The sequence below is a fragment of the Dipodomys spectabilis genome, unplaced genomic scaffold, assembly GCF_019054845.1.
Source record: "Dipodomys spectabilis isolate Male_0828 unplaced genomic scaffold, ASM1905484v1 ptg000363l, whole genome shotgun sequence".
Classification (NCBI taxonomy): domain Eukaryota; kingdom Metazoa; phylum Chordata; class Mammalia; order Rodentia; family Heteromyidae; genus Dipodomys; species Dipodomys spectabilis.
Window position 1 is genome coordinate 4,459,866 of NW_024871040.1, and position 26,185 is coordinate 4,486,050.

At 45.9% G+C, this 26,185-nt stretch overlaps 2 protein-coding genes across 3 annotated transcripts in view; one reads left to right on the forward strand and one right to left on the reverse strand.

The window, feature by feature from the left end:
• Positions 1–5,925, forward strand: part of Gnaz (G protein subunit alpha z) — a 51,985-nt gene extending 46,060 nt beyond the window's left edge. For both annotated transcript variants that reach the window (XM_042666343.1, XM_042666344.1), the window contains exon 3: positions 3,957–5,925. In XM_042666343.1, coding sequence (XP_042522277.1) covers positions 3,957–4,301 — 345 coding nt within the window. In that variant the 3' untranslated portion in view covers positions 4,302–5,925. The remainder of the gene's footprint in view (positions 1–3,956) is intronic.
• Rsph14 (radial spoke head 14 homolog) overlaps positions 1–19,179 on the reverse strand; it is a 76,361-nt gene extending 57,182 nt beyond the window's left edge. The window contains exons 1-3 of the mRNA XM_042666345.1: positions 18,938–19,179; positions 17,071–17,173; positions 13,120–13,238 (exon numbers count right to left, since the gene is read on the reverse strand). Of these exons, the coding sequence (XP_042522279.1) occupies positions 13,120–13,238; positions 17,071–17,173; positions 18,938–19,136 (421 nt within the window). The 5' untranslated portion in view covers positions 19,137–19,179. The remainder of the gene's footprint in view (positions 1–13,119; positions 13,239–17,070; positions 17,174–18,937) is intronic.
• Positions 19,180–26,185: the final 7,006 nt, after the last annotated feature.

Sequence of the window (26,185 nt, forward strand, 5' to 3'; positions counted from 1 at the left end):
CAAGGGAACTTTTTTGCTGGAAGAGACATTGTGGCTGATGAAAAACAGGGTTCTCCACTGAGCCTGGAAAGCACGTGAAATGGAAGCCTTCCCCTGGCAGCAGGGGCAGCTCTCTACTCAGGTCACTGAGAAGAATGTCATTACTGGACATGGGATGTGGTAAAAGTGGTCAGTTAGATAACTCCAGTGCTGCCTGGGTCCTTGCCCTGGTACCCAGCAGCCCCCATCAGGCTGCTTGGATAGTGTCCAATACTGACCTACCACCTTCAGACCCCTCATAGCAACTCTACCCCATAACAGCAAATGGGCTGAAATAGAGGGAAATAGGTAGAACTCCTCCCAGGCCATGCATGCCCACTGAGGGGGTGAGGAAACTCCAAAGACCAGCCTGGAACTAGGATCTTCCACAGACTGCAGGGAGGTGGATGGGCTGCAGGGAGGAGCCTGGGGTAAGGTCCCACCGGGGGAGCCCAACATGCACGGGTGGGAGGTGCTGCAGAAGGCCGGGAGCCCAGGCAAGAGGCATGGCCTGGCTTCAGTCCTCCCATGCTCATACTCGTGCACCCTTAACGTAGTTTCCAGAGTTACATCCTGAAATAGCACATGCTCCTTCAATGGTTGTGTTTGTTTCAGTCTGCCTACTTGTCTGCAAGTGGGGCTGCAAGAACACTGGAACACACCCGTTGGCAGGCACGGGACAAAATAGGGCTCCCACACACACACTTCCGCTAGCTTACTTAGTTACAGGCTTTTCTTGTTAGCTTTAGCCGGGTCCTCACTGACTGCCTGTGGTTCCTAAGCCTCCCTGCCCCATCTCTGACAGCCACGGGCCTCTGGGCTATGTACAAACTGGATAGGACACAGCTTCTGCCTCACTCTTGCCAGTCCCTCAGACCCTGTGAGGGGGACATCACAGCACCACCCCAACTGTGCTGGGCCTTCTGGGAAGCCTTCCCAGTGTGTACACGCATCCATCTTCCAGCAGTGGGGTGTCTGTATGCAGCAAGGATTAAGCCAGCAGAGGGACTGAATACCCTGGCTCTCCTGAATTCTGCTGGGCAGATGATGAGACCAAAGATGCAGGTGACTCCACAAAGAACATTTTACTAATATTCTTTGAGGCCCGTCATTTAGTGGCAGCCCACTAAATGATGGTCAACTTGATTCACCATGATTTGTCCTAAGTAACAGAGAAGAAGCCAGGAGGCCCCCAAGTACCAGCAAAGCAAAAGTTGCTGTGGGGTGTGAGGATGGGGTGTGTGTGCAAAACACTGTAGTCAAGGACAATGGGCCTTCCTTCTGCTACCCTGTAAGAAACATGTCTGCCTTTCTGTGGTCTGAGTCAAATGCATGAGCTTAAAGCTTTAGGGTCCCCACAGTGTTGAGTCATTGTCAAGGAAGCAGTTCAGACCACTGGGGTTGAAGGGATTCATGGTGGATTAGGATAGTGGAGCCCAAGAGAAGAGTGGCCAAGATGGCTTCAGTGATGGGACAGTCCCAAGACAGTCCAAATAGTCTGTTGTACTTCTCACAGGGCTCAGCAGCTGAGCTCTTGGTCATCCTCCGATTTCTGACCAAGAGCTTCTAGGCTGAGCAGGATATAAGACACACTCTCTGCTGTCATCCCAAGCAACCCAGAATGACTTGAGGCCAGCCCTTACCCCAACTTTGTGCTAGCCTTTGAACCCCAGGACATGCTCTACTGATGGCCAAACCATCCATCTCACAGGCTGGCCCACCCCTAGAAGGAGCCTGCTTTCCCTGCAAGGCTCTGCTCCTGCAACTCCAAAGCTGTCAGCCTCAAGACTCCCAGCTCGGCTCCATACCTCGCAGAAGAGCCCTGAGCCTGCCCATGGCCTTTGGGCCCAGAACATGCTCAGCAAGTGCTCAGCGAATTGACAAATATGTGTTAATAGCCATATCTGATACAGAATTTAGATTCAGAAGCATAGCCCCCAATTATGACATCATTTCTATGAGAAGTGACAGCTCCATTCCCACAGTCATCTTTATAAAGTGGTTTCCAGGAATCCATTAGAGATAATGATTCTCCCAGTAGAATGTGACATTCCTAGACCACCACTGATCTTGCCTCTAGAAGCTGGCATCCAGGTCCAGCTGTGGAGGGGTGCTAGCTCCCTGAGAGGTACTACTAGAACTGGGGACCTGCCTCCTGAGAATTCTCTACAGACAGGTCAGTTCCAGCTCATACCCCAGGCTTTTTGGAGTTTCTCTTATCCCGAGCTTATTTTAAAGAAGGAACAGGATTGGATTTGAAAAAACAAGGGCTCCTAGGTGGACGCAGGCTCCCATTTTCTTCTCAGCATAGAAACTGCAAAGCCTATACCTTAAGAACACAGGCTCTGGGAAAAGTTTCTGTGTGGGATCCTCCTGGACATCCCCACCTCATGGCAGCTTTCTTTGGGTTTACCCAGCAGGAGCCATAAGCCCAAAACTCCTGGCCAAGGGGCTTAGAGCACTTCCTGCTTTCCAAGTCCGTTTGTCTGTAAAGTAGGAGTCAGAAATGGGGGAAGGTGAATTGGAAGGACAGTTCACCAGCAGTGATTACCAAGTGGCAGTTCTGAGTAGTTAATTCCTTACTGGAGCAAGAATTGTCAATCTTGCCGGGTACCGGTTGCTCACTCCTGTAATCCTAGCTACTCAGGAGGCTGAGATCTGAGGATTGCAGTTCAAAGCCAGCCTGGGCAAGCAAGTCCATGAGACACATACCTCAAATAAACCACTAGAAAACTGGAAGTGGCACTGTGGCTCAAGTGGTAGAGCGTTAGCCTTGAGCTGAAGACCTGAGGGAAAGCGCCCAGGCCCAGAGTTCAGGCCCCACAACCAACAACAAAAAAAAATTATCTTGTGGGGAAGTCATGGGTTTGGAAGCCAAAAAAAAAAAGCAATACAGTCCTTTAAGCCCGGTTACTGAAAATTCTCAAAGGAGAGAGAAAAGCTGGATGCAGGAGCTGAAACCTGTAATTGCAGCTACTTGAAAAGCAAACAATAAGAGGTCATGGTTCAAGACCAGCCCATGCCCAAAAAGTTTTGGCAAGACTCCATTCCCAGGTACGGTGGTACATGCCTGTCATCCCAGAAATGCTGGGAAGCACAAGTAGTATCACCATCTAGACCAGCTCTGACTATTTCAAAACTTAACAAACACAGACATGAGTAGTGGAGTAGCTCAGTGGCTGCCTGCATCGCAAGCATGAGGCCCTGAATTCAGACCCCGGTACTGCCAAGAAAAAGTAAGAAAGGTAAAGTATGAGGGACTGCTCTGTGACTTGGTACAGCTGTCCCCTGGGTGCTGCCCCACCCCTCTCTGCATATGCTGAGCCTGCCCTATCCAGGCCACCAGGGAGGGCAGGGAGACGCAGCTGGCATAGGGCTGGTGCTTTACTCCCAGCTCCTGGAAACTGGATATTCGGGTTATAAAAGGAAGTACATGCTGCCCCTCAAAGGTGCCATATGGTAGGATCATAAGTCTCAAAGTACCACGTGAAACCTAGACTTCCCATGATCTGACAGCAGCTCCCATGGAAGACAGGCTTCAATACAGGGCCGAGCTGGGCTGGGCTGGGCTGGGGACAGATTGGAGACAATGGGTAAGGCTATGAAGGGACTGTGCTGGGCACTGCCACAGCCCTGAGGCTACACCAGTGATCATCTCCACTTGAGGAGGGGCCCCAAAGGGGAGAAAGCCCCTTCCAATCACATAGAAGGCTCTCAGTGATGTAGGCAGCATCAGCTGTTTCTAAGGAAGATGGATAAACCCATTTGACCTGATAGAGGAAGGGGCTCCTGGTGCAAGAGGATGCTTTCTCAGGGGCCAGCATTGGGCTGGCAGATCCTGCTAAGGGAGCCTTCCTCCTGGCAGGGCTGTAGGGCTAGGATCACTGTTTGCTGCATCCCCTGACTCATGCCAAGCACTTTTCTCCACCTCCACCCAGAGTCGAATGGCAGAGAGCCTGCGCCTTTTTGACTCCATCTGCAACAACAACTGGTTCATCAACACCTCACTCATCCTCTTCCTGAACAAGAAGGACCTGCTGGCGGAGAAGATCCGGCGCATCCCGCTCACAGTCTGCTTCCCGGAGTACAAGGGCCAGAACACGTATGAGGAGGCCGCCGTGTACGTCCAGCGGCAGTTTGAGGATCTGAACCGCAACAAGGAGACCAAGGAAATCTACTCGCACTTCACCTGCGCCACCGACACCAGTAACATCCAGTTTGTCTTTGACGCTGTGACAGACGTCATAATACAGAACAATCTCAAGTACATTGGCTTATGCTGAGGAGCCAGGCCTGTCTGGCTTGCCTGTGGTGAAACCCACGGGGTGTTACACCCCGACTCGTGCTAGAGAGGCCCAACTCAAGGGCAGAAAATGGGGGGGCCTGAAGAATGTCATCCCCCCCGTCCCTTGGCCTTGGCCTCCTTGGCCTCAGGTTTCTGCAAACAAATATATATGGATAGATTGCTAGGTAGGTAGCCACACAGGCGCACACACACACACACACACACACACACACACACACAAATCTGGAGATGTCAAAGTTCTCCAAAGCATTGAGGTCTCTTGAGGACATAGGAAGCTACTGTCACAAGTTCACTCCAAGGCCATTCTGTCCCTTCACTCTGCCTTCTTGAATTGGCCCCAGTCTGCATGGGGTCCGCGTTGGACTTCTGGGGAAAGGCGGCAGGGTCTGGGCTAAGTTGAGCCAGTGGTGCCCATCACTCAGAAGAAGGCCAGCTCACCACCCAAGTGCTGGACTGGGGACCTTGCCACTGAGCAGTAGTGAGGATCAGAGCAGGGATGTGTCCCTTCCCTGCTTGGCCGCATCTGACACCATAGCCTCTCTGCACAGTGTTTGTCTCAGACCTGGGACCTAAGGGGCCAGGTTAACAGCACTAACCAGATCTCCAGCCACTCCCAACTGGTTTTAAACAGCTTCAAAATATGCAGCGAAAATCCACACAAGCAAATGAGTGGCACATATTCCTTCAAACTAGGCCAGCTGGCTTTCCAGCTTTTCTTCTACTAGTCTGATGTTTTATAAACCAAAACCTAGTTTTTCTTCTCTGACATCTTTTTTTTTTTTTTTTTTTTTTTTGCCAAATCTTGTGGTAGTTCACAGAACTACAGAAATTTCCAATGCAATTGAGTATTCTTTTTTAAATGCAGATTTTCAAAATATAATTTTTTTCAGGTGGTCCTTTTTGTGTCTGGCTTGCGGAGTATAAAAGTTGTTATCTGGATGATTCTGTCCCTCTGCTCCAAAGAATTATGGGGTGAATGGCCGTCCTGTGCCACCTTGTGGGACACTTGTATATAAGCCTCTGCAGTGTCCTCTTGTTATTGGTGCAGTTTCCTGCTTTGTTTTTATTTAAGAAAAATAAATGTGACGTATTTAAAGAAAGGTTCTTCACCTAGGAGCGAATGAACAATAGCTAAATGTCTTGGTATTTAAAGCGTAAATTATTTGTGGCTTTGCTGAATGAAGGAAGGGGAGGCGAGAGATGGCGCTTCCCCACCCCACTTCCCCGGTCCCTGCCTGCCCCCAGCCGTCCACAGGCTGGGAGCTGCTACTCCTGTGAAGGCCTAGTCAGTGTTGTGGCCTGAGGGAGGCCCTGCTGGGACCATGTACTCTGGGCCTTCCCATCCTGTCCCAGGGCCCTTGGACACTGGCCTTGAAAGGACCTTGGCCCAGGGCCCCATGTAAATACGCCTCCCATCCCCCTGCTGCTGAGAAAGGGAGGTTCCCACCAGAGCCCTTGCCAGAGCTCCTCTCCCCTTGTTCAGTACCCATGTGTCCAAGGGCAGTGAGCAGAATCACAGCCAAGGACTTGAAGAGAGATACAGAGGGAAAAGAGGAGCTGGTGACCATATGAAAGTCAAAGATTGTCTACTTTAAGAAAATAAAATACCCTGAATGAAGCCAAATCTTGCTTCAGTGTACTGTGTGTGTGACTGGTGTGTGCTACACTTGGTGTCATGGGGGCAGGGAGGACCACTGGGGACACCTTCCATTCTCAGGCTCCTCTCCTCCCTCCCTCCACATCTCCACACATTTGAAATGAATGCCACTTTGAAATGAATGCCAAGAGTAACCTTAGGAGGATGGAAGAAGCAAAAGGTTAGGGGGTGATGATGGCCTACTGCTCCCACAGCCATCTTCCCACAGCCACCTCTATGGAGGGCTGAGTCCTCCCCTCACCACAGAGGGACACCTTGTTGGGAAGGAGCCATCTCACTATAAGGCAGCCCCTGCAGGGTGCTGCAAAGGAGGTGTTCCCAGGGACCCAAAGCCTGCTTGTGTGGTAAGCGGCATCTTGGGGTCGAGTGAAAACAGTGATTAGAAGGCAAGGTGGTGTGTCCATGTGCCGCTGCAGCTCACCAGTGGTGAGGTGACTCTTTTTACCGATGAGGAAAGGTACCCAGCATTGGGTCCCTTTAGGTCATGAAGCAATTGGTCAGGGATTTATTTCCCCAAACCAAAGAAATGTACTCCCCCTAGAGGAAGGGTGTAGTACCTTCTGGAGCCCTGGGGCTCTGTCCTGCCCTGTACCTGGATGGGACAGGGATGCAGGGGGAGAGCTCAGAGCCCAGAGTTACCCTGCAGCCTCTTCCCCAAAAGCAGAACCTGAGTGGAGAGTATGACATACACATGTGCACATGGACACAAACACAGGCACCTCTGTGTAGATACACGTACTCAGACACACACAGACCTGGTCCTGGCCAGGGAGGATTTCTTTCCCACCTTCCCACATCACTAAATGGCAAGAACCCAAAGGCACTCTGATTTAAGATGAAATAACATGTGACTGGAAATCACTGAGGCTTATTTTGTGCTTTTAATACCAACTGTGAAAATGAGCAGGGCTTTCACCGTGAGCATCTTTAACCTAAAAATACCCAGCTACAGAGAAAGTAGTATTCTACCTTCCTTCTTGGTGTGTTCAAGGAACAGAGGCTTCCTCTTATTCCCAGAGCCTCATGAGGGCTCCATCATTATGGAAGACCCTAGACTCTCCAATCCCCAATGTTGGGTCTCCCTACTGGCTCTTCCCATCCCCCATGTCCACTCTTGTTTTCTCTGCCTTAAATATCCTTTGCCAGTCCCCCCCCCAACACACACACACACTGAAGGCACCATCCTCTACCTGACTTAAGCCTGACTCCCACCTCCAGTTTCCTCGGGTAGAATCTCCTTGTCTTTCCAGGCTGGTACTCTCCTCTGAGTTAGGAAATGTGTGTGCCTCCATCTTGAGGGCCTGACCCAAGTCCAGGCTGTACACATAGGGTTAGGAACAGGAGGTTCTACCATACTTCTGCCAATTGTGGGCTACAATCTCAAGGCCTGGCATGAAAGCTGGCAGGTAGATGAGTGAGGCCAGACTCACAAGTCCCAGGGGATACCTCCGGGGCTGGTAGTGAGATACTTTCAGGGAGCCCTAGAGGTAGGTTCAATTGCACTCCAAAATACAGAGCAAGTGTTTTCCATATCAACATTTGGCTTCTTTCCCCCTAGCCACTAAGTGAGACCTTCATGGGGTTGACAGAGGTGGGGTGGCAAGGATTAGGGAACAGGAGCCAGAGAGAAATCCTGGGTAAGCACTGAGAGCCTGGATGACTAAGAGCCTCTGCATGGCAATTGTCTCTACTATCCTGGTTTCCCCTCTCCTAGCAGGGCACCATCTTGGAGCATGAGCTGTCCTGAAGGAATGGGTGAGAGGCCTGCCAGAATGATCCTCAATCCTGGAGCGCCCTCTTCTGGTTATTTGAGGAACTCATGCAGTGAATTGTCTGGGGCAAGGATTCAGAAGAAAGACCTTCCAAACATTCTCCCACAGAAATCCCATGTTACAGGAAAGGAAACTGGGGCATGGTGACTGGAATATGGCAAGGGTCCACACATTTGTTGAATCCATAGGTAATTGGGTGAGTGAACTGTAGCAAGAAAACAAATGATCTCTAAAATATGACATAAAACCTGCAATATTGGTTTAGTACTGGCCACCTGTTGGTTGTTCTGCCAGTCACCAAGAATGCCACGGTAAATGACCTTCTAGTATGTCTGTTGACAGAAAACAAGGCTATGCTGCAAGCTGGCTGAGCCCTGTATCCAGATTGTCCAAGCTACACCACACAGGTAACAAAATCCAGGCTGTATATCACACTCTGATAAGATGGTCACTGAAAAAGAACCTCAGACCTCCCCACCACCACCACCTAGAATCTCAGCAAGGATGCTACCTGAGGCACAGCTGTGCTGGCCAACCTGAATTACAGGTCTCAGAGTCTCCTCTGAAGGAACTTACTAGGGGGTCTGCCACACTGCCTCCCTTCTGTCCATCTGTCCAGCCATGCTCTCAGCCCCCTCCATTGCTGTGCGTTCTCACCAGATTGCACCAGGCTGCCCTTCTGGGAACCTACAGACTATGAGTAGCACCTAGTACACCATGTGAGTAGGGTCCTCTAGCGAGGTTTTTGAGGTTGGATACCACAGACCCCTGCTCCTCATGTATGTGGATTCCTGAAAACTGCAGGGAGATGAAAGATATTTGCCAGAACACAAATAACCTAGAGTTTTTAGAATCCAGGCAGCACTAGGCATTGGTGGCTCATGCCTGTAATTTTAGTTCAAAGCCAGCCCAGGCAGAAAACGCTGTAATCCTCTTGTTTCACATTAAATGGCTCTACCAATGGGTTCAAGCGGTAAAGTCCCAGCTTTGAGTGAAAAAGTCAAGTGAAAATGTCAGGCCTGAATTCAAGCCCCAGTACAATTTTAAAAAATAGCAGAGTTCAGGCAGCATAGGTTGGCAAGGGCTAGGAACAGACATAACTCCATTCAAGGTAACTTCAAAGTGAAATGTGACAAAGAAAAACTCCTATCTTGGTAGAAAATATGACAGTAGCACTGCTACACACCAGTGTGTGTAGTGTGATCTTCCCAGCTTGGGGAGGGGGGCAGAGACTGAGAGGAGTTAATGTCAGGTGAGCAAGAATTTCCCAAGGCCTAGTGGCACCCTCCCCAACAGAACTCTTGGTACCATCCTTCACATGTACCAGGAATCTGCTCATTCCTTCCGCAGCCCAGGGGCAGAAACAACCAACATGGACACAAGTGCCCAAAGATAACGCAGCAGAGGAAATTAATGACATAGAGCTCTGTGACTTCACAAGGATACATCTCAAAATTACTATAATATTACTTCATCCTTTTTTACTTACATATAGCAAGAGCCACTCACACAGTTTTAAAATACATAAAGCAAGATGTTGTATACATATAGTCTCCATGTAATTTACATCTGTGATAACAAAGAAAGACAAACATTGAAGATATAGTCACCACATTTTTGATGGCTTGAGGGAAAACAGGAAGGAAGTATGTGAAAATGATACAAATCTCAAGCAATTATAGGATAGGATTGAACTTTACAATCTGACAAGGCTGGCTGATTGTGCCCGGGTTCATTACTATCAGTATAACAGTCTTGGATGAGAGCAGGAGATCTCCTCTCTCCACACCTCAAAAATGATGGAACCAGACTCTGGCTTGCACTTGGGGTTCTTACACAGTGAGCACAAGCCATTTGTTTAGTTAGGCCCTGGTGCTGATCCTTCATGGAGACATATTCTACCCCAGTGGCTTTGGAGGCCTGGCACACACAAGAATCAGCCAAACTATGCAGGGTCCCACTCCTAGAGACTAACTATGATGCCTGGGGTTACAGTGATCTCTCTCTCTCTATCTATCTATCTCTATCTCTATCTCTCTTTCACACACACACACACACACACACACACACACACACACACACACACACACACAAAGTTTACTGCCCTCAGGCAATGAGGGGATGTCAGCTGACATAAAGGTTGCCCTTTTAGCAGGTAGTTATTATTCTAGACTCCCCAGTTATCAAGGCCAGTCATTTAAGGAAAATTCATGCCAAGGGGGAAGGTGCCCTCAGTGAGTGTGCACCCAATATCCCAATATTGCCTGTGGAACTGGCCTTCTTTTTGTTGGTGGTGGTGGTGATGATGGTGATTGTGGTGGTGATCATGGGGCCTGAACTCTGGGTCTGGGCGCTGTCCCTCAGCATTTCAGCTCAAGGCTAGCACTCCACCACTTGAGCCACACCACCACTTCTGGCTTTTTCTGCCTATGTGGTGCTGAGTAATCAAACCCAGGGCCTCATGCATACAAGGCAAGCACACTACCACTAAGCCACCTTCCCAGCCCCGATCTGGCCTTCTTTATTAAAAAAAAACAAAAAAACAAAAAAACCAGCCAGGTGCTAGTGGCTCATGCCTGTAATCCTAGCTACTCAGGAGGCTGAGATCTAAGGATCATGGTTCAAAGCCAGGCTGGGCAGGAAAGTCTGTGAGACTCTTATCTCCAATAAACCACCAGAAAACTGGAAGTGGCATTCTGACTCAAGTGGTAGAGCGCTAGCCTTGAGCTGAACTGCTCAGGGACAGTGCCCAGGCCCGGAATTCAAGCCCCACGACTGATAAAAACAAACAAACAAAAAAAAAACCTCCAAGCCTGCAGTAGTGGTATTTGGCAGACACTATGTTGAAAATGAACTTTACAACTTGTGGGTGGGGATGGAAGGGGAAAATTGAGAGAGAACAAAGGAAGGGAGGACACTGTCCAAAAAGAAATGCACTCATTACCCAACTTATAAAACAGTAACTCCTCTGTACATCACTTTTCTAATAACAATTTAAAAATTAATTTTAAAAAAGCACCATATACCAGGTGCCAGTGGCTCATGCTTGTAATCCTAGTTACTCAGAAGACGGAGATCTGAGGATCACAGCTAAGCCAGCCTGGGCAAGAAAGTCTTTGAGTCTATCTCCAATTAATCACAGAAAAAGCCAAAAGTGGTGCTGTGGTTCAAGTGGTAGAGAGCTAGCCTTGAGCAAAGGAGCTTAGGGAAAACGCCCAGGCCCAGAGTTCAAGGCCCAGGACCAGAAAAACAACAACAAAAAAAACCAGCACCACACTATGTCACTTTACAAAAGACAGTGTTTCAAGGCCTCTGCAACTAAGCATGAGGACATATGTCTGGAGGTCTAGCTACTTTTGAGGTTAAGGTAAGAGGATGGCTTGGAGGTCAGGACCAATCTGGTCAATATTGCAAGAGCCTGTCTCAAAACATAAAAACTAAAGGGCCTCTCCTTTATTCACTGGGGAAATAAATATTAAAACTAAAATAAGATAGTAATACTCACTCACCAAAATCTCAGAAATAAGACTCTAGAAAAGATAGTGGATTTCTGAGTAAGTAAAGGTGGAAGTGAAAACTGGTGTAACTATTTTAGAAAAACATCTGGCAACATCTTCTAACATTAAACGAATTTATACCCTGCCAGCATTCTATCCCTAGATACATCTCAAAATAGAGGTAGTAAGACTGTTTCTAGCCATTATGCTTATTGGTAACCCTAAGGAGACACAATTCAAGTGCCTGGTGACACAAGATGGATGAACTGTAGCATACTCACATAATGCAAATGCCAAAATTCAGCACAACTTGGCACACATTAGTAATACATAACATACATGAATCTCAGAAACAAACTACTAAGTGAGAGAAAGTATTACAGACTAAGCAGGGCTAGTGGCTCAAGCCTATAATCCTAGCTACTCAGGAGGCTTAGATCTGAAGATTGAATTTCAAAGCCAGCTATAGCAGAAAAGTCCCTGTGAGACTCTTATCTCCAATTAACTACCAAAAAACCAGAAGTGGAGCTATGGCTTAAAGTAGTAGAGTACTGGCCTTGAGCAAAAGAACGCAGGGACAGCACCCAGGCCCTGAGTTGAAGCCAATGACCAAACAAAAATAAATAAAAGAAAGTATTACTGATGGTATGTTACCATGTGAAGTTGAAAAAGAGATAAAGTCTAGGCTAGGTTATGACTCAGTGGAAGAACACATGCTTAACATGGGAGGCATTGGGAGCCATCACTAGCACCATTTAAAAAAAGAAAAAGAAAAGCAGAATAGATGGATATGGTAGCTTAGTTCTGTAATCCTCGCTATTCAAGAGGGAGAGATCAGAGGATCAAGGTTTAAGGCCAGCCCCGGCATAAATGTTTACAAGACCTCATCTCAACAATGACTGTGCATGGTTGCATAAACGTGGTCATCCCAGCTGCTGGGGAAGCACAATGGCTAGGTGTAATGGCAAACACCTGTCATCTCCAGTGACACAAGGAAACACAAGTATGAGGATCAGTCCAAGCTGGCCTGGGAAATAGAGCAAGATCTCAAAAATAGCCAAGATAAAAAGGAGGTGGAGGTATGGCTCAAATGGTAGTGCCGGCCTAGCAAGGACAAGGCCTGAGTTCAGTCCTCAGTACTACAAAAAAAATATGAATTAATCTATGGCATATGAAGGGCTGTGTATACTATATGTTCCTTGGCATGTGTGTGTGAGTATGTAATTTTTTGGTGGTGGTGGTGGTCTTAGGGCTTGAACTTGGTGCCTGGACACTGCTCTGAGCTTTTTTTGTTCAAGGCTAGCACTCTACCACTTTAAGCCACAGCGCCACTTCTGGTTTTCTGGCGGTTAATTGGAGATAGGAGTCTCATGGACTACCTGCCTGTGATGGCTTAGAACTGCGATCCTCAGATCTCAACTTCCTGAGTAGCTGGAATTACGGGCGTGAGCCACCAGCACACAGCTCATTAATTATAATTCAACCAAATGTCCATTTATTTGAAGGTTTATTGGGGAGGTGCAGATGCTGGGGATGAACTCAGGATTCTGTTCATGCTATGTGCTATGTAGACCTTACATCTGAGCTACATCTCAGTTTTTTCAAATACCTGCATGATACCTTAATGAAAAGGTAACTTCCTTGTGGTTGTTGTTGCTTCTGTTGGCCTAGCTGTGCTGCCCAAGCTGATCTCAAACTCCCAGGACTCAAGTGATCCTAACCTTGGCCTCCCAAGTAGCTGGGACTACAGGTGTGAACCACTATATTAGCTTAAAGACAAACAAACCAAGAAATGCTATGGTCTGCGATAAGCAGCAGCCTTGACATGGAGCTGGGCCCACCAGATCCACGTGTGAGGCGCGAGCCTACCTGCAGGCAGCTGAGACAGGTGCTTGAAGGCAAGGTGCATGTTCTCCCGGCAGAGGTTGTTGGGGTCATTCAGCAGGTAGGACAGGGCAAAGATGATGTCATGCTCTAAAAAGCCGATTCTAGAGAAAGGAAGATGTATTTGGGGCATAACTAAAGCCATTCCTGGAGGAGACCAAGGAAGAACAGAACAGGTCAGCGGCCCTGCCAGAATCTATACCAAGTGAAGCCAGTGAAGACCAGAGGGAGACACCATGTGCCAGACTCCCCAGTCTGCATCTGAGCAGAGCAATGTGATTGGTGTGATGGTAAGACTCATGCTCACACAGCACTGTCCCCTTTCTAACTGTGATGCAGACTTGGGTCCTCTGTGCCCTTGGCTTCTTGTTTTTGCCATCCTGAGCCTCAGTCAGTCCCAAAGTCTGTACAATTAGAATGAAAACAAACAAAAAACAAAAACAGAAGCCCATAACCCACATTGCTTGATTGCGCTCACCATCTCTCTATAGCTCCAAGGAAGAGAGCTGGCAGGCCCAGCCTACAGCCCTCTTACATCTCTGGTCTTCTTCTAGCTGAGTTGTGAGCTTCCAGAGACCAAATGCCTAACTTGGGACCTATGGACGCCTTTTATGCTTACTATAATTGTATAGAAGCTAATTAAATATTAGATATGCCAATTAGATGAGAAGAGTTTTATTAACAGGAAAAATTTGAATTTTCCCAACTCCAAGTGTTGAAGACTCAAAAGTCAATTGGGGTGTGTGTGTGTGTGTGTGTGTGTGTGTGTGTGTGTGTGTGTGTGTGTGTGTGTGTGTGTGTGTGTGTGTGTGTGTGTGTGTGTGCCAGTGCTACTAGGAAACTATTCTGCTTGGCTGGCTTTAACTCCTGAAGTAATTGGTATTACTGGTGTGAGCCATTGGTGCCTGGCTCATTTGTAATTTTATTACTGATGAAATTAGAGACAGTGCCACAGCTGCAAAGGTATCCACTTTGGGGTGCAAAAAATCCAGGCTCCTAGCTTGATCTTGTCCCCTGTCTCCTCTCTTGTCCACCACTGAATGCCCCTCAGCTACCCAGAGGCCGTCCCCTGGAAGATCATCATTCTAATCCAGTATCTGGGGGAAACCTCAAGATATGAGGGTCAGAGCCCAGGCAGACAGTGAGATGAAAGGTTCACACCAGAGAACTCAGCATTTTTATTAGTTGGCAGGTTATGTCATAAACTTCTGGCTGGACTGGCCTCAAACCATGATCATCTCAATATCTACTTCCCAAGTTGCTAGGATTACAGACATGAGCCACTGTACCCAACTCAGTGTATCTTTTGATTTGGAGTATCCCTTACTTTTTGACCTTGAATCATGATCCTCCTGATATATGCTAGAATTATACACATAAGCCACAGTACCCAGCTTTGTTTCTTTTAAGTAAGCTGAGTCCATTGCATCTGGGAAGAGGGTTTCTTGGGTTACATTTGTCAAGCCCCCATCTCTTTTAAAAAAAAAAAAGAGCCTGGCACTGGTAGTTTGTGCCTGTAATCCTAGCTATTCAGTTCAAAGCCAGCCCAGACAGGAAAGTCTGTGAGTAAGTGGAGCTGGGGCTCAAGTGGTAGAAGGCTAGCCTTGAGTACAAAAGGTCAGAGACAGTACCCAGGCACTAAATTCAAGTCCCAGGACTGGCACACACACACACAAAGTACAAGTTTATAATCTCAGCTCCTCAGGAGGTATGTCAGGAAGCTTGTGGGTTTGAGGCCAGAACAGAAAAAGTTAGCAAGACCCTATCTCAAAAACACATGATAGATCACTTGCCTAGCAATTGAGAGAGACCTTGGGTTCAATCCCCTAGTTCAACAAAAAAAAAAATTACTGGGCAACAATGGCTCACACCTATAATCCTTACTACTCAGAAGGCTGAGATCTGAGGATTGTGGTTTGAAGCCAGCCCAGGCAGGAAAGTCTGTGAGACTCTTATCTTCAATGAACCACCAGAAAATAGAAAGTGGCACTGTGGCTCAAAGTGGTAGAGCACTAGCCTTGAGTGGAAAAGCCCAGGAACAACTCTCAGGCTGAGTTCAAGCCTCATGACCAACAAAACAAAAGCCTGTAACCATTGTGTGCCCACAGCACTGATCTTTCCCTACTTGATGTCAAGTATGTGAATGAAGGTGCATTATAACCATGGCATTGTATCACCCTAGACCCATGTGCATACCCCCTATTCATACTACTTCATTCCAGGGCTGCATGCAGGATCAGGTTGTAGCAGGTACCAAGGAGGACTCCCTGGGTCTGAGAGAGCTTGAGAGCAGGATCCAATGACTGGTTTCTTGGGACATCCCAGGACTCGTGACATGATGTGAAGCCTGTCTCAATAGTTGCCTGTGGTTTACACCTACCAAGCGCAAAACTAGTCAGCACCTTGCCCTTGGAGTTGCCCTTCCTTCTTTCAGAGCCTGGGAATACTGGGCAATGTCTTCTTTATACAGGAGACTGGGGCAGGGCTTTGAAGGGTATAAGCAGGGTTCTACTTTGTGTGTGTGTGTGTGGGTCATGGGTTTTGAACTCCAAGCCTGGGCGCTGTCCCTCAACTCTTCAGCTCAAGGCTAGGCTCTACCACTTGAGCCACAGCACCACTTCCGGTTTTCTGGTGGTTAATTGGAGATAAGAGTCTCATAAGACTTTTTTGCCTGGGCTGGCTTTGAACCACAATCCTCAGATCTCAGCCTCCTAAGTAGCTAGGATTACATGTGTGAGCCACTGGCACCTGGCTTTTTGGGGGAGTGGGAGGAGGGGAATTCTACTTTTAATACAAAATAAAATGAATGACCTCTGGTAAGCAACATAGACTCGGCTGATATAACAAAATTCCCCAAGGTTGCCAACCCAACTCCTAACCAAGTACTAGGTGAAAACTGTTTGTGTGTGTGTGTGTGTGTGTGTGTGTGTGTGTGTGTGCGCACGCACATGTGTGTGTGTGTTTAACTCAGAGCTTTGTGCTTGCTCAGCTTTCTGGCTCACAGCAGGCACTCTGCTATTTGCCTCCAGTCTGGCATTTTTCTGTTTAGTTGCACCTGGAATCTCAGACTTTTTTTTTCTGCTGGAGCTGGCTTCAAATCATGATCCTCTAAGTCTCAGCCTCCTGAGGAGCTAAGATTGTAGGTGTGAACTACTGTCACCCAGCCTAGAAGAAAAAGGTTTTAAGTATAAAATGTAAAGCTTTATACAGGCAAAGGGATATTTCCAGGTCAGAAACCCAAATAATCTCAGTATCAGAGAAAGACACGAGGCTACCAGCCCGGACCAAATGTGTGCTTTAATGCTGATATTTTAATGCCCACATAGAGACAGGAGCCAAAGCCACAGGCCCTGTGGGACAATCTAGAACATAGAACTTGGCTCCCCATAAAAAGCTTTAAAAAGGCAAAACTGTTTCAGGTGTGGAATCTGACCTTCCTTCCCATCATATGTGGGAAGCCAAGAATTAAGAGCTACCATAAAAATTAATGTGGAACAGAAGGTCCTGTTAGGCACTCACAGATGCAACCAAAACACCCCATAGAGAGGCATGTTCTAACCAAATAGAAGTCCCACCAAAGACCAGTGCTATAGACAAAGGCTCAGTACTGGTACTCGAGGTCATTCAAAGACATCCACCCAAGTGGGTGCAGCTTCCAAATGGGGCATTTGGTACTCAGGAGGCTGAGTACAAAAGATTGCAGTTCAAAGCCAGCTCAGACAGGAAAATCCATGAGACTCATATCTCCAATGAACCACCAAAAAAAGTCAAAAGTGGCACTGTGATTCAAGTGAAAAAGCTAAAGGACAGCACCCAGGCATTGAGTTCAAACCCCAGTACCAGCACGTGTGCACGTGCACAGGTGAGCTCACACACACATCACATCACATCACATCACACACATAGTGGTATTAGTTTCCAAAGATGGCTGCCCACCTGCCCACACTATGGGTCGCTATGATGTGGAGCACCTCAGTGGTCTTTATCCGTACCAGGTCATCACCATCCTTCAGCAAGACCTTCAGGCTCTCCAGACAACCTGTTGAGACAGAAAAAAGGCCTTTGAACATTTGCCACTCCAAGAAGTCAGCTAGCCCAGAAGCCAACATATGAGTACGATTAGACAATGAGAAAGCACCAGAGATTCTATTGCTCTAGGACGTTGGGGAATCAAGTCGGTTACAGAGCCCTGGAGAATCACAAAAGGGGTTCACAGACAGGAATCATCTCATCTAGTCCTTTTGCCATTCTCCCTGTACACTTTCTATTAGCATCTGCTCTCAACATCAGCCAAGGAGGTTAAGAAAATGGTTTTGTTTTTTGGTTTGCTTGCTTTGCCATTTTTTGTGTGTCTATGTGCCATTATTGGGGCTTGAACTTAGGGCCTCAAATTCTCACTTGACTCTTTTGCTCAAGGCTGGCACTCTGCCACTTAAGCCACTTATCCACTTCCAGCTTTTTGATGGTTAATTGGAGATAAGAGTTTCAGGGTAGCCAAGTGCCAGTGGCTCACACCTGTAATTCTAGCTACTCAGGAGGCTGAGATCTGAGAATTCTGGTTCAAAGCCAGCCTGGACAGAAAAGCCTATGAGACTCTTATCTCTAATAAACAATTCAGAAAAAGCCAGATGTGATGCTGTGGTTCAAGAGGTAGAGCACTATCTTGCTGGGCTGGCTTCAAACTTTGAACCTCAGCTCTCAGCCTCCTGAGTAGCTAAGATTACAGGCATGAGCCATTGACACCTGGATTGCATTTCTTTGATAGAGGTCAAACTATAACCATCTCCCCAACTAGTCACTTGACCTCTAGTGAATTACAACCTAGAAATGTTAAATTTAGCAAATAAAGATCTTGCTTAATTTATTGATTCAACAATTTTAGATTCACACCCCTTCTCTGAACCTCAATTTTCTTTTTTTCTTTTCAATTCAACATGTCAGTCTATGTGTATAATGCATCTTGATCCATGTCATCCCTTCCATCATTCTTCATTTCTCTCAACCCCATCCATTCCCTCAAGTTACCTGATTCTATTTTCACATGTACATTGAATATTATGGCCATTTTTTACTGCCCTTCTCCTCATTCATCTGCCCTCTTCCATTTGATCTGCTCTCTTCCTGACCACATATGTTTTAGCTTACTAGTATTCGTTTTATTAAACTGTAAATTAGTGACTTAAAGGAGTTACACCATTGGAATCCTCCCTTTTGTATAACATGTTTTAGTCAATTTATATAAATATATCTGCAATGACTCTGTGTTTTCATGTATGTTTATAATTTAGATCTAGCATCTACTTATGAGAGAAAACATGAGCCCTTTGTCTCTCACAGCCTGATTTACTTCATGTAACATAATTTTTTCAAGGCCTATCCATTTCCCTGTGAATTACATATTATTCTTCTTAATGGATGAGTAAGATCAAGTGTATTTGCATGCCATTTTTTGATCTGCTCATCCATTGTAAGATATCTGGACTTCTTCTATAACTTTGGTATGGTGAATAGTGTGGCAATGAACATAGATGTGCAAGGTGTCTTTACTGGATTCTGACTTATAATCTTTTGGATAAACGCCCCAAAGTAGTATCTGAACCTTGATTTTCTTGTGTATAGATTTAGAATGTTCTTTCCCTTGTGGGTGGCCACGGTGAGGACTGAGATAAACCAGGCATTGCAATTAATGCACTGCTGGGTTTAAATCTGGCTCATTCTTTTCTACCCTTATTATTCAAGCTCCACCACTGTCTGAGTCATGCCATAACCCCAGTCATGGTCACCTGGGCGGTAACATTCTCACCTATCTGGATGGCCTCGTAGACATACTCTGGGTCATGCATGAGGTCACATAGGGCCACAAGGGCTTTCTGTCTTGTCAGCAGGATGGTTGATTGCAGTTCTCTGTTCAGCTTGGGCAGGGCTAGGCAGCCATAAGCAATTTCAGCCTGGGCAGGATTAATGTTGGGAGGTAGATACATGGAGATCTTAGCATGAGCCATCTTTACACAGCTGCAAAAGGCCTTCAAAGCAAAACTCTGCAGAGACCCTTGATTAAAAGATATACAGAATCTGTTGTCATTACTACTGTGATTTAAAATCTACTTATCTGATCCCCAAAACTAAACTATGAGGACAGGCTGATGGGTATTTGTGTGTGTGTGCACGCGCATGCGCCAATACTGGGGGCTTGACCTCAAGGCCTAACATTTTTGCTTGGCTTTTTTGCTCAAGGCTGGCCCTTTGCCACTTGGGCCCTCTGCCACTTCATACTTTTGCTATTTAATTGAAGATCAGAGTTGAATTTCTCTGCCCAGTGATCCTCACATCTCAGATTCCTGAGTAGCCAGGGTTATAGTTATGAGCCACCAGCACCTGACTTGATGGGTATTTTTACTCCTATTCTACAGATGACCAAACTGGGGCTAAGGGCAATGAAGAGATCCACTTAAGGTCACAGGGAAAGTAACATAACAACCCAAATTGCAGACCTCAGTGATCTCCCATGGCATATTACTTAATGACAGAAGAAACTACTGTAATAGGCTGGGTCTTCAGTCACTAAAAGCAAGCAAGCAAAGAGCAAGACGGTCTCTCCATTTAGTGATTATCAGTGCCAGCAATTACTAGTATCTAATTCAATTACCCCATAAGAAAAGGACAATATCATGTACATTTTACAAATGAGGAAACTATGATGATGTCAAGCAGCTCGCTGGAGGTCATGAAACTGGAGGGCTAGAAGCCATTGTTCAAGTCCAGTTTTAAGCCAGGCACTGATAGCTCACACCTGTAATTCTAGCTACTTAAGAGGTTGAGATCTGAGGACCTTGGTTCCAAGCCACCTGGGGCTGAAAAGTATGTGAGAATCGTATCTCCAATTACTCAGCAAAAAGCCAAGAATGGAGGTATGGGTCCTATGGTAAGAGTACCAGCCTTGAATGAAAAACTAAAGTTTGAGTGTGAGGCCTTGAATTTGAGCCTCAGTACTGCACACACACACACACACACACACACACACACACAGAGTTCTACTAATTTACCTGTCAGGGACCCATATTCACATCTGCAAAAGGGAATTACAGTTAAAAGATGATTTCCTTTTATTCTACGCATGTGCTTTGAGCAACTATAGACAGTGTGACTTAGTGGTTAACCAGCTTCAAGCCTAGTCCATGGGTGGCCCTTGACAAGTTACTTCCTCCATCTGGGTCTTTCTGCAGCTGTACAAAGAAAGTAATAAATAGTATATACTGGCCCTTTTCAATGTTGTCATATTAACTGATAAGCCTGGCTCACTGGAGCTTGAGATATATTGGCCATGGTTATTATTATAATTGTTACTGCATTTAGTAACATGTACAGAACTAGTCCTAAAAGAACCTCTCTTAGAAAAAAGGTTAACTAGACTCGGGTACCCAGTATCAGATGACAAGGGGAAAAGAAGAAAGGGCTGGGAAAGATACAGCAGTACCTTATATGGGCTCCCCCTCTCTTAGGCCTGAAACAGAGGCTTGACCTCCACTAAAGGGCACACGATGTGGGAGTTTTGCCACAGATGTTGGGATGTTGAGACTTGGACCCGGTGTGAGACGGGGCAGGTCAGAGCACAACCTCTCCCGCCCTCTCCCCTCCCCCAACAGCGCCCCTGACCCACAACCACCGCCTCACCTGACTGAGCCAGAGGTCTCCAGGCACCCGCCAGCAATGGGACGCGCCTGTTGCTAGGTAACCTGGTTGCCTAGCGACTAGGCAGCAAGCGCTTTGTCCAGCGTGCACGCGCTTGTGCTCATTGTACTGCGCAGGCGCCCCATCTACTGGACCTAAGGCTGGCTGCAAGGTGGGAGCAATACTTCTCCGCAATGTGCTTTACAAGAAGCAAAGGGAAATGACTTATTTAACTTTCTCTTTACCGGATGTTTTGCACGACTGACAGTAGAGCCAGGAAGTGGAAATAGAAAGGACTGGGGGCATGGCTTAAGTGGCAGACCACTTGCCAACTAGCAAGCCAGAGGGCAGGAGTTAACAACAAACAAACGAATACATGCATACATACATGTCCACAAATTCAGTAGCGTCCCCCAAATCACACAGACTTGACCCCAAGACTTGGCCCAAGCTTCTTGATCCGAAAACTGATAATGACAAAGATTTATCTAACTGTTGACATAATTACTTTTAATTACAATAGTTTTTAAACATTAAAAAAACTTTCTGGGCCTGGGAAGGTGGCTCAGTGGTAGAGCGCTTGCCTTGCATGCATGAGGCCCTGGGTTCAATTCCACAGCACCACATAAGCAAAATATATATATATATATATATATATATATATATTTCTTTCCTTTTTGTGTCTCTCAGTCCCATCACTCCCGCATACTAAGGAGCTTGAGAATATCTTTACAGCCCCAGGCAAGGTCATCAAATTCCTTATGTCAGTGACCACAGGAGTAAAACAATGTTCAGGACAGCAAGACTTCCAACTTCAATCCAAATTAATAAATAATCTGGTAGCTTATACTTACCATATTGGCACACTATCTCTCCCTAATTCTCTAGTTAACTCCCATACCCACAGATGTTGGGAATTGAGCCCAGGGCCTTAAGGTGTGTGAGATGAGTGTTCTACTGTACACCCCAGCCGCTGTTTACTTTGGAGTCCTCAAAAAAAACAACAACCTCCAGCTCACTAAAGATAATTACTATGTCTGTTCTGTTTCTTTCTCTCTCCAGTACCAGAAACCTACCAGGAAGCTTTTGTTATGTGTAGAACAAATGAGTGATTAATGGACTTTACATTCTAAAAGCATTTTTGAGCCCAGTGCCAGTGGCTTGGCTCATACCTGTAATCCTAGCTTCTCAGAAGGCTGAGATCTGAAGATCATGGTTTGAAGCCAAACAGTGCTGAGAAGTCCCCATGAGACTCATCTCCCATTAACCACCAGAAAACCAGAAGTGGTGCCCTGGCTCAAAGAGTGCTAGCCCTGAGCAAAAGAGCTCAGGGACAGTGCCCAGGTCTTAAGTTCAAGCCCCATGACAGAAAGAACAAAAGAGGAGGGGGGGCACTGGGAAGGTGGCTCAGTGGTAGAGTGCTTGCCTTGCATGCATGAGGCCCTGTGTTCAATTCCTCAGCACCACATAAGCAGAAAAAGCTGGAAGTAGCGCTCTGGCTCAAGTGGTAGAGTGCTAGCCTTGAGCTGAGGAGTTGAGGGGCAGTGCCCAGGCCTAGAGTTCAGGCCCCACGACCTGGAGAGAGGTGGGGGGCAGGGGGAGAAGAAAGAGAGAGAAAAGAAAGAAAGCATTTTCAACACAGAAAATTTAGTCCCTTAACTAGAAGCTAAATTCACAAAAATAAAAGAGCCAAGTTTTGCAGAAAAGGAAATTAGGTTTGTGAATTTACCAGGCAAAGGAGTGCAATGGGCTACTATCTCAAAAGCTGCAATCCTTATCCCAAAATCAGGTTAGAATTTTAAAGAAAAGGGAGTGGTGCTGTAGTTCAAGCAGTAGAGCATCTCCTTGAGCTGAAGAACACAGGGACAGTGCCCAAGCCCAGAGTTCAAGCCCCACGACCAACAAAAAAAAAGAATTTTAAAGAAAAATCCCTGCTTCTTTCCAAGCTGTTGACAGTACATGGGCTAGACTTCTATTTATACTTGCTGAGAGGCTTGAATTTGGACTGCTGATTTCCTAATGCACTGCTGTTAGTCTCTGGAAGTATATGTCTTGAACATTCCTTCACTCAGGTCGTCACTGAGATAAGAAGCATGGTGACCTTGCCTGATGCTGAAAAAAAGATGGGCTTTAGTTCTCCTGGTTAGGTGGGGGGAGACAAAAAAAATCTTTAAACTTTCATGATTGAACAAGGAGTGCCTGTGGCTTATGTTTGTATTCTTAGCTACTCAGGAGGCTGAGGTCTGAGGATCATTGTTCAAAGCTAGCTTGCCTAGACAAATCTGAGAGTCTTATCACCAATTAACAATTAACAACCAGGGAGATGAAGGGTAAACAAAGGAGGAGGCTGCAATGCTTGGTAGGAAATGTGTGCATTATCCTGCCCATGTAGTTATAACCCCTCTGTACAGTTCTCAAATAAAATAAAATTTAAAAAAAAAAAACAACAACCAATTATCAACACTGAAGTATGGCTCAAGTGGGTAGAATTCCAGGCTTGAGGGGGGCGGGGTGGGGAAATGGTAGAGGAGAGTACAAAGTCCTGAGTTCAAGCGTTAGCATTGGCACAAACAAATAAATAATATTTCTTCAATGGATCAAGAAAATCACACACACACACACACACACACACACACACAATGGAATTTTACTCCTCCATCACAAAGAATAGTAATATGTCATTTGCAGGAAAATGAATGGACCTGAAAAGAAACATTATGTTAAGTGAAATAAATCAAGTTCAAAGAGTCAAAGAGCATCATGTTTTCCCTCATATGTGGAAGTTAGAGCTAAATTATAAACATATACAAAAGCTTATAGAAGATCATATGCATATAGACATAAACATATTGTCTAAAGTATGGTATACACAGAAGAGGTTTGCAATTGTTTAACTCCTAACAATTTAGAGTTTAACCAAATGAATACCAGGAAGCTAAACTATGTGTTGACAGGAACAGGGGATGTCAAAGGGTGGGAGAGCAGATGAAGAGAGGAAAGAGGGCCATATTACAGTCGTAATATACAATGTAGGTATGTAAAAATGGAAGTTGGTAACTTGAGGGGATGGTTGTGGTCGGGAGAGATGGGAGATAGCAATGCAAGAGGTGACATTGATCAAGATGCATTATACTCGTAAATTGATATGTTGAATTGAAACTCTTGTACAACTATTTAAATATAATAAAGTTTAAATTTTATAATTGAACCGTTATTGGAAGTGAGTTAGGTATTGGGTTTAAAGTATAGTTCTAAGCGTATTTAGGCATTTGCATTGATACTTTCTCCATTCATGTGTTACCAACTTCAAAATCACTATTTTTGTAGGCCATGCAGCTGAGCAATAAATTATTAGTTTCCCACCAGCTTTACTGTAGATAACATCTCTGACTGTGAATTCTAATAACAGTTGCCTAGTTATTTGTTTTGCAGGGATCTGAAGGGCACTTTTATTGAAAACATTGACTGTTCACTTGGATCTGCAGGTGTCTGATGGGTGACTGGCACAGAATGAAAAGACATTGTGTCTGTCTTCCACTTTGCTGCCCTAAACTTTGGGTCAAATTCTATTCAGCCTAGCATGCAGCCATGTTCATTACCCATTGGAACTGATCTACCTTCATGCTATTTCAGCAACAGCCTCAAGCAGCAGCTTAAGCACCTTGAGTCCTGTGAACCCCATCCGTATGTTATTAAAACACCTGATTCCTTCAGCTTCTACCATACCCTCAAACTCCTTAGCACCTGAAGTCATTCAAGCAAGACGATGACAGCCTGTCAACCTACCCCAGCAAATTAATAAGGGGCAGCTTCTCCCTGTGGTTCAGAAGCAGCCTGGTCTGTCACTGCTCCTTTCCACTCCCAAGCTGAAAAACCTTGCCTGTATTCCCTGAATACTTAGCTCGATTTCATTTGTATTGTTTCTATGCAAGAAGACCCAAGTCTTAGTAACAATATAATTCTCACAAGAAACCCTTGAAGTAGATAGGACCATCTCAACTCTGAGTAAACTGAGTAAGGAATAGGGAACACCTTAGCAGTTGAAACTCAGCAACAAAAGCATCAAACATCAGCCTCCAGCACATTTAGTTTTTTTGCTGTTGTTGTTTTGTTTTGTTGCTGGTTGTGGGGCTTGAACTCTGGGCCTGGGCACTGTCCCTCAGCTCTTCAGCTCAAGGCTAGCGCTCTACCACTTGAGCCACAGCGCCACTTCCAGCTTTTTTTTGCTTATGTGGTGCTGATGAATTTTCATGCATGCAAGGCAAGCACCACTGAGCCACCTTCCCAGCCCCTCCAGCCCCTTTAGTTTTGAAGATGACTGACTTAGGATCTGTGTACCAAGGATCTCATATTGTGATGCAATGCTCCTATTGCTGTCCTTCAAAGGAAAATGGTGTGTAAAGCACTGGGCTGATTCAGAAAATCTGGATTCCAATTCTAGTTCTAACTCATTTGGCAAATATTTTTGAATGTGTGTGTTTTAGTTTCCTTGGCTAAAAATGTTCTATTCAGCAGTACAATTCAAGCAACTTTTCAAATCGGGGAATCTTGAACCTCTGATAATCTGTTACATGGTTTTATAAGGGCCTCTCCATGCCTACTCTAACCTAACACAACTCATCTTCCATATAGAAACTAGTTCAGAAGATGAATGAAATCTGTGTGTGTGTGTGTGTGTGTGTATGTGTGTGTGTATAGAAACTAGTTCAGAGGATGAATGAAATCTGTGTGTGTGTGTGTATATATATGTGTGTGTGTATGTGTACCAGTCTTGGGACTTAAAATCAGGGTCTGAGCACCATCACTGAGCCAGGGTAGTTCTCTGCCACTTGATACTTCTACTTCTGGCTTTTATTTGGTTAATTGGAGATCAGAGTCTCGCAGTTTCCTGAATCAGCTGGCTTTGAATCCTAAACCTCAGATCTCAGTCTCTTGAGTAGCTAAGTTATTTATTTATTTATTTATTTAGTGCTAGTCCCGGGGCTTGAATTCAGGGCCTGGGTGCTGTCTCTGAGCTTCGGGTCTCAAGGCTAGCTAGCACTCTACCACGTGAGCCACAACTCCGCTTCAAGCTTTTTTGGCAGTTAATTGGAGATAAATGGACTTTCTTGCCCGGGCTGGTTTCGTCGAACCGTGATCCTCGGATCTTAGGCTCCTGAGTAGCTAGGATAACAGATGTGAGCCATCAGCACCTGGCAGGAGTCAGCTTTTTAAGCGCCCATTAAGCAAGGAAATTAATTTTCTAGTGTGACCGCCAGAAGCCAGACATGACTTTCAGACAGCATTGGTTCCAAACTACATTGTAAGATCCGTAGATAGCAGACATAAGCCATGTCTGTCTCTTGCTACGGCAGAGTACTTGGCTGCAATCAAGCATCAATAC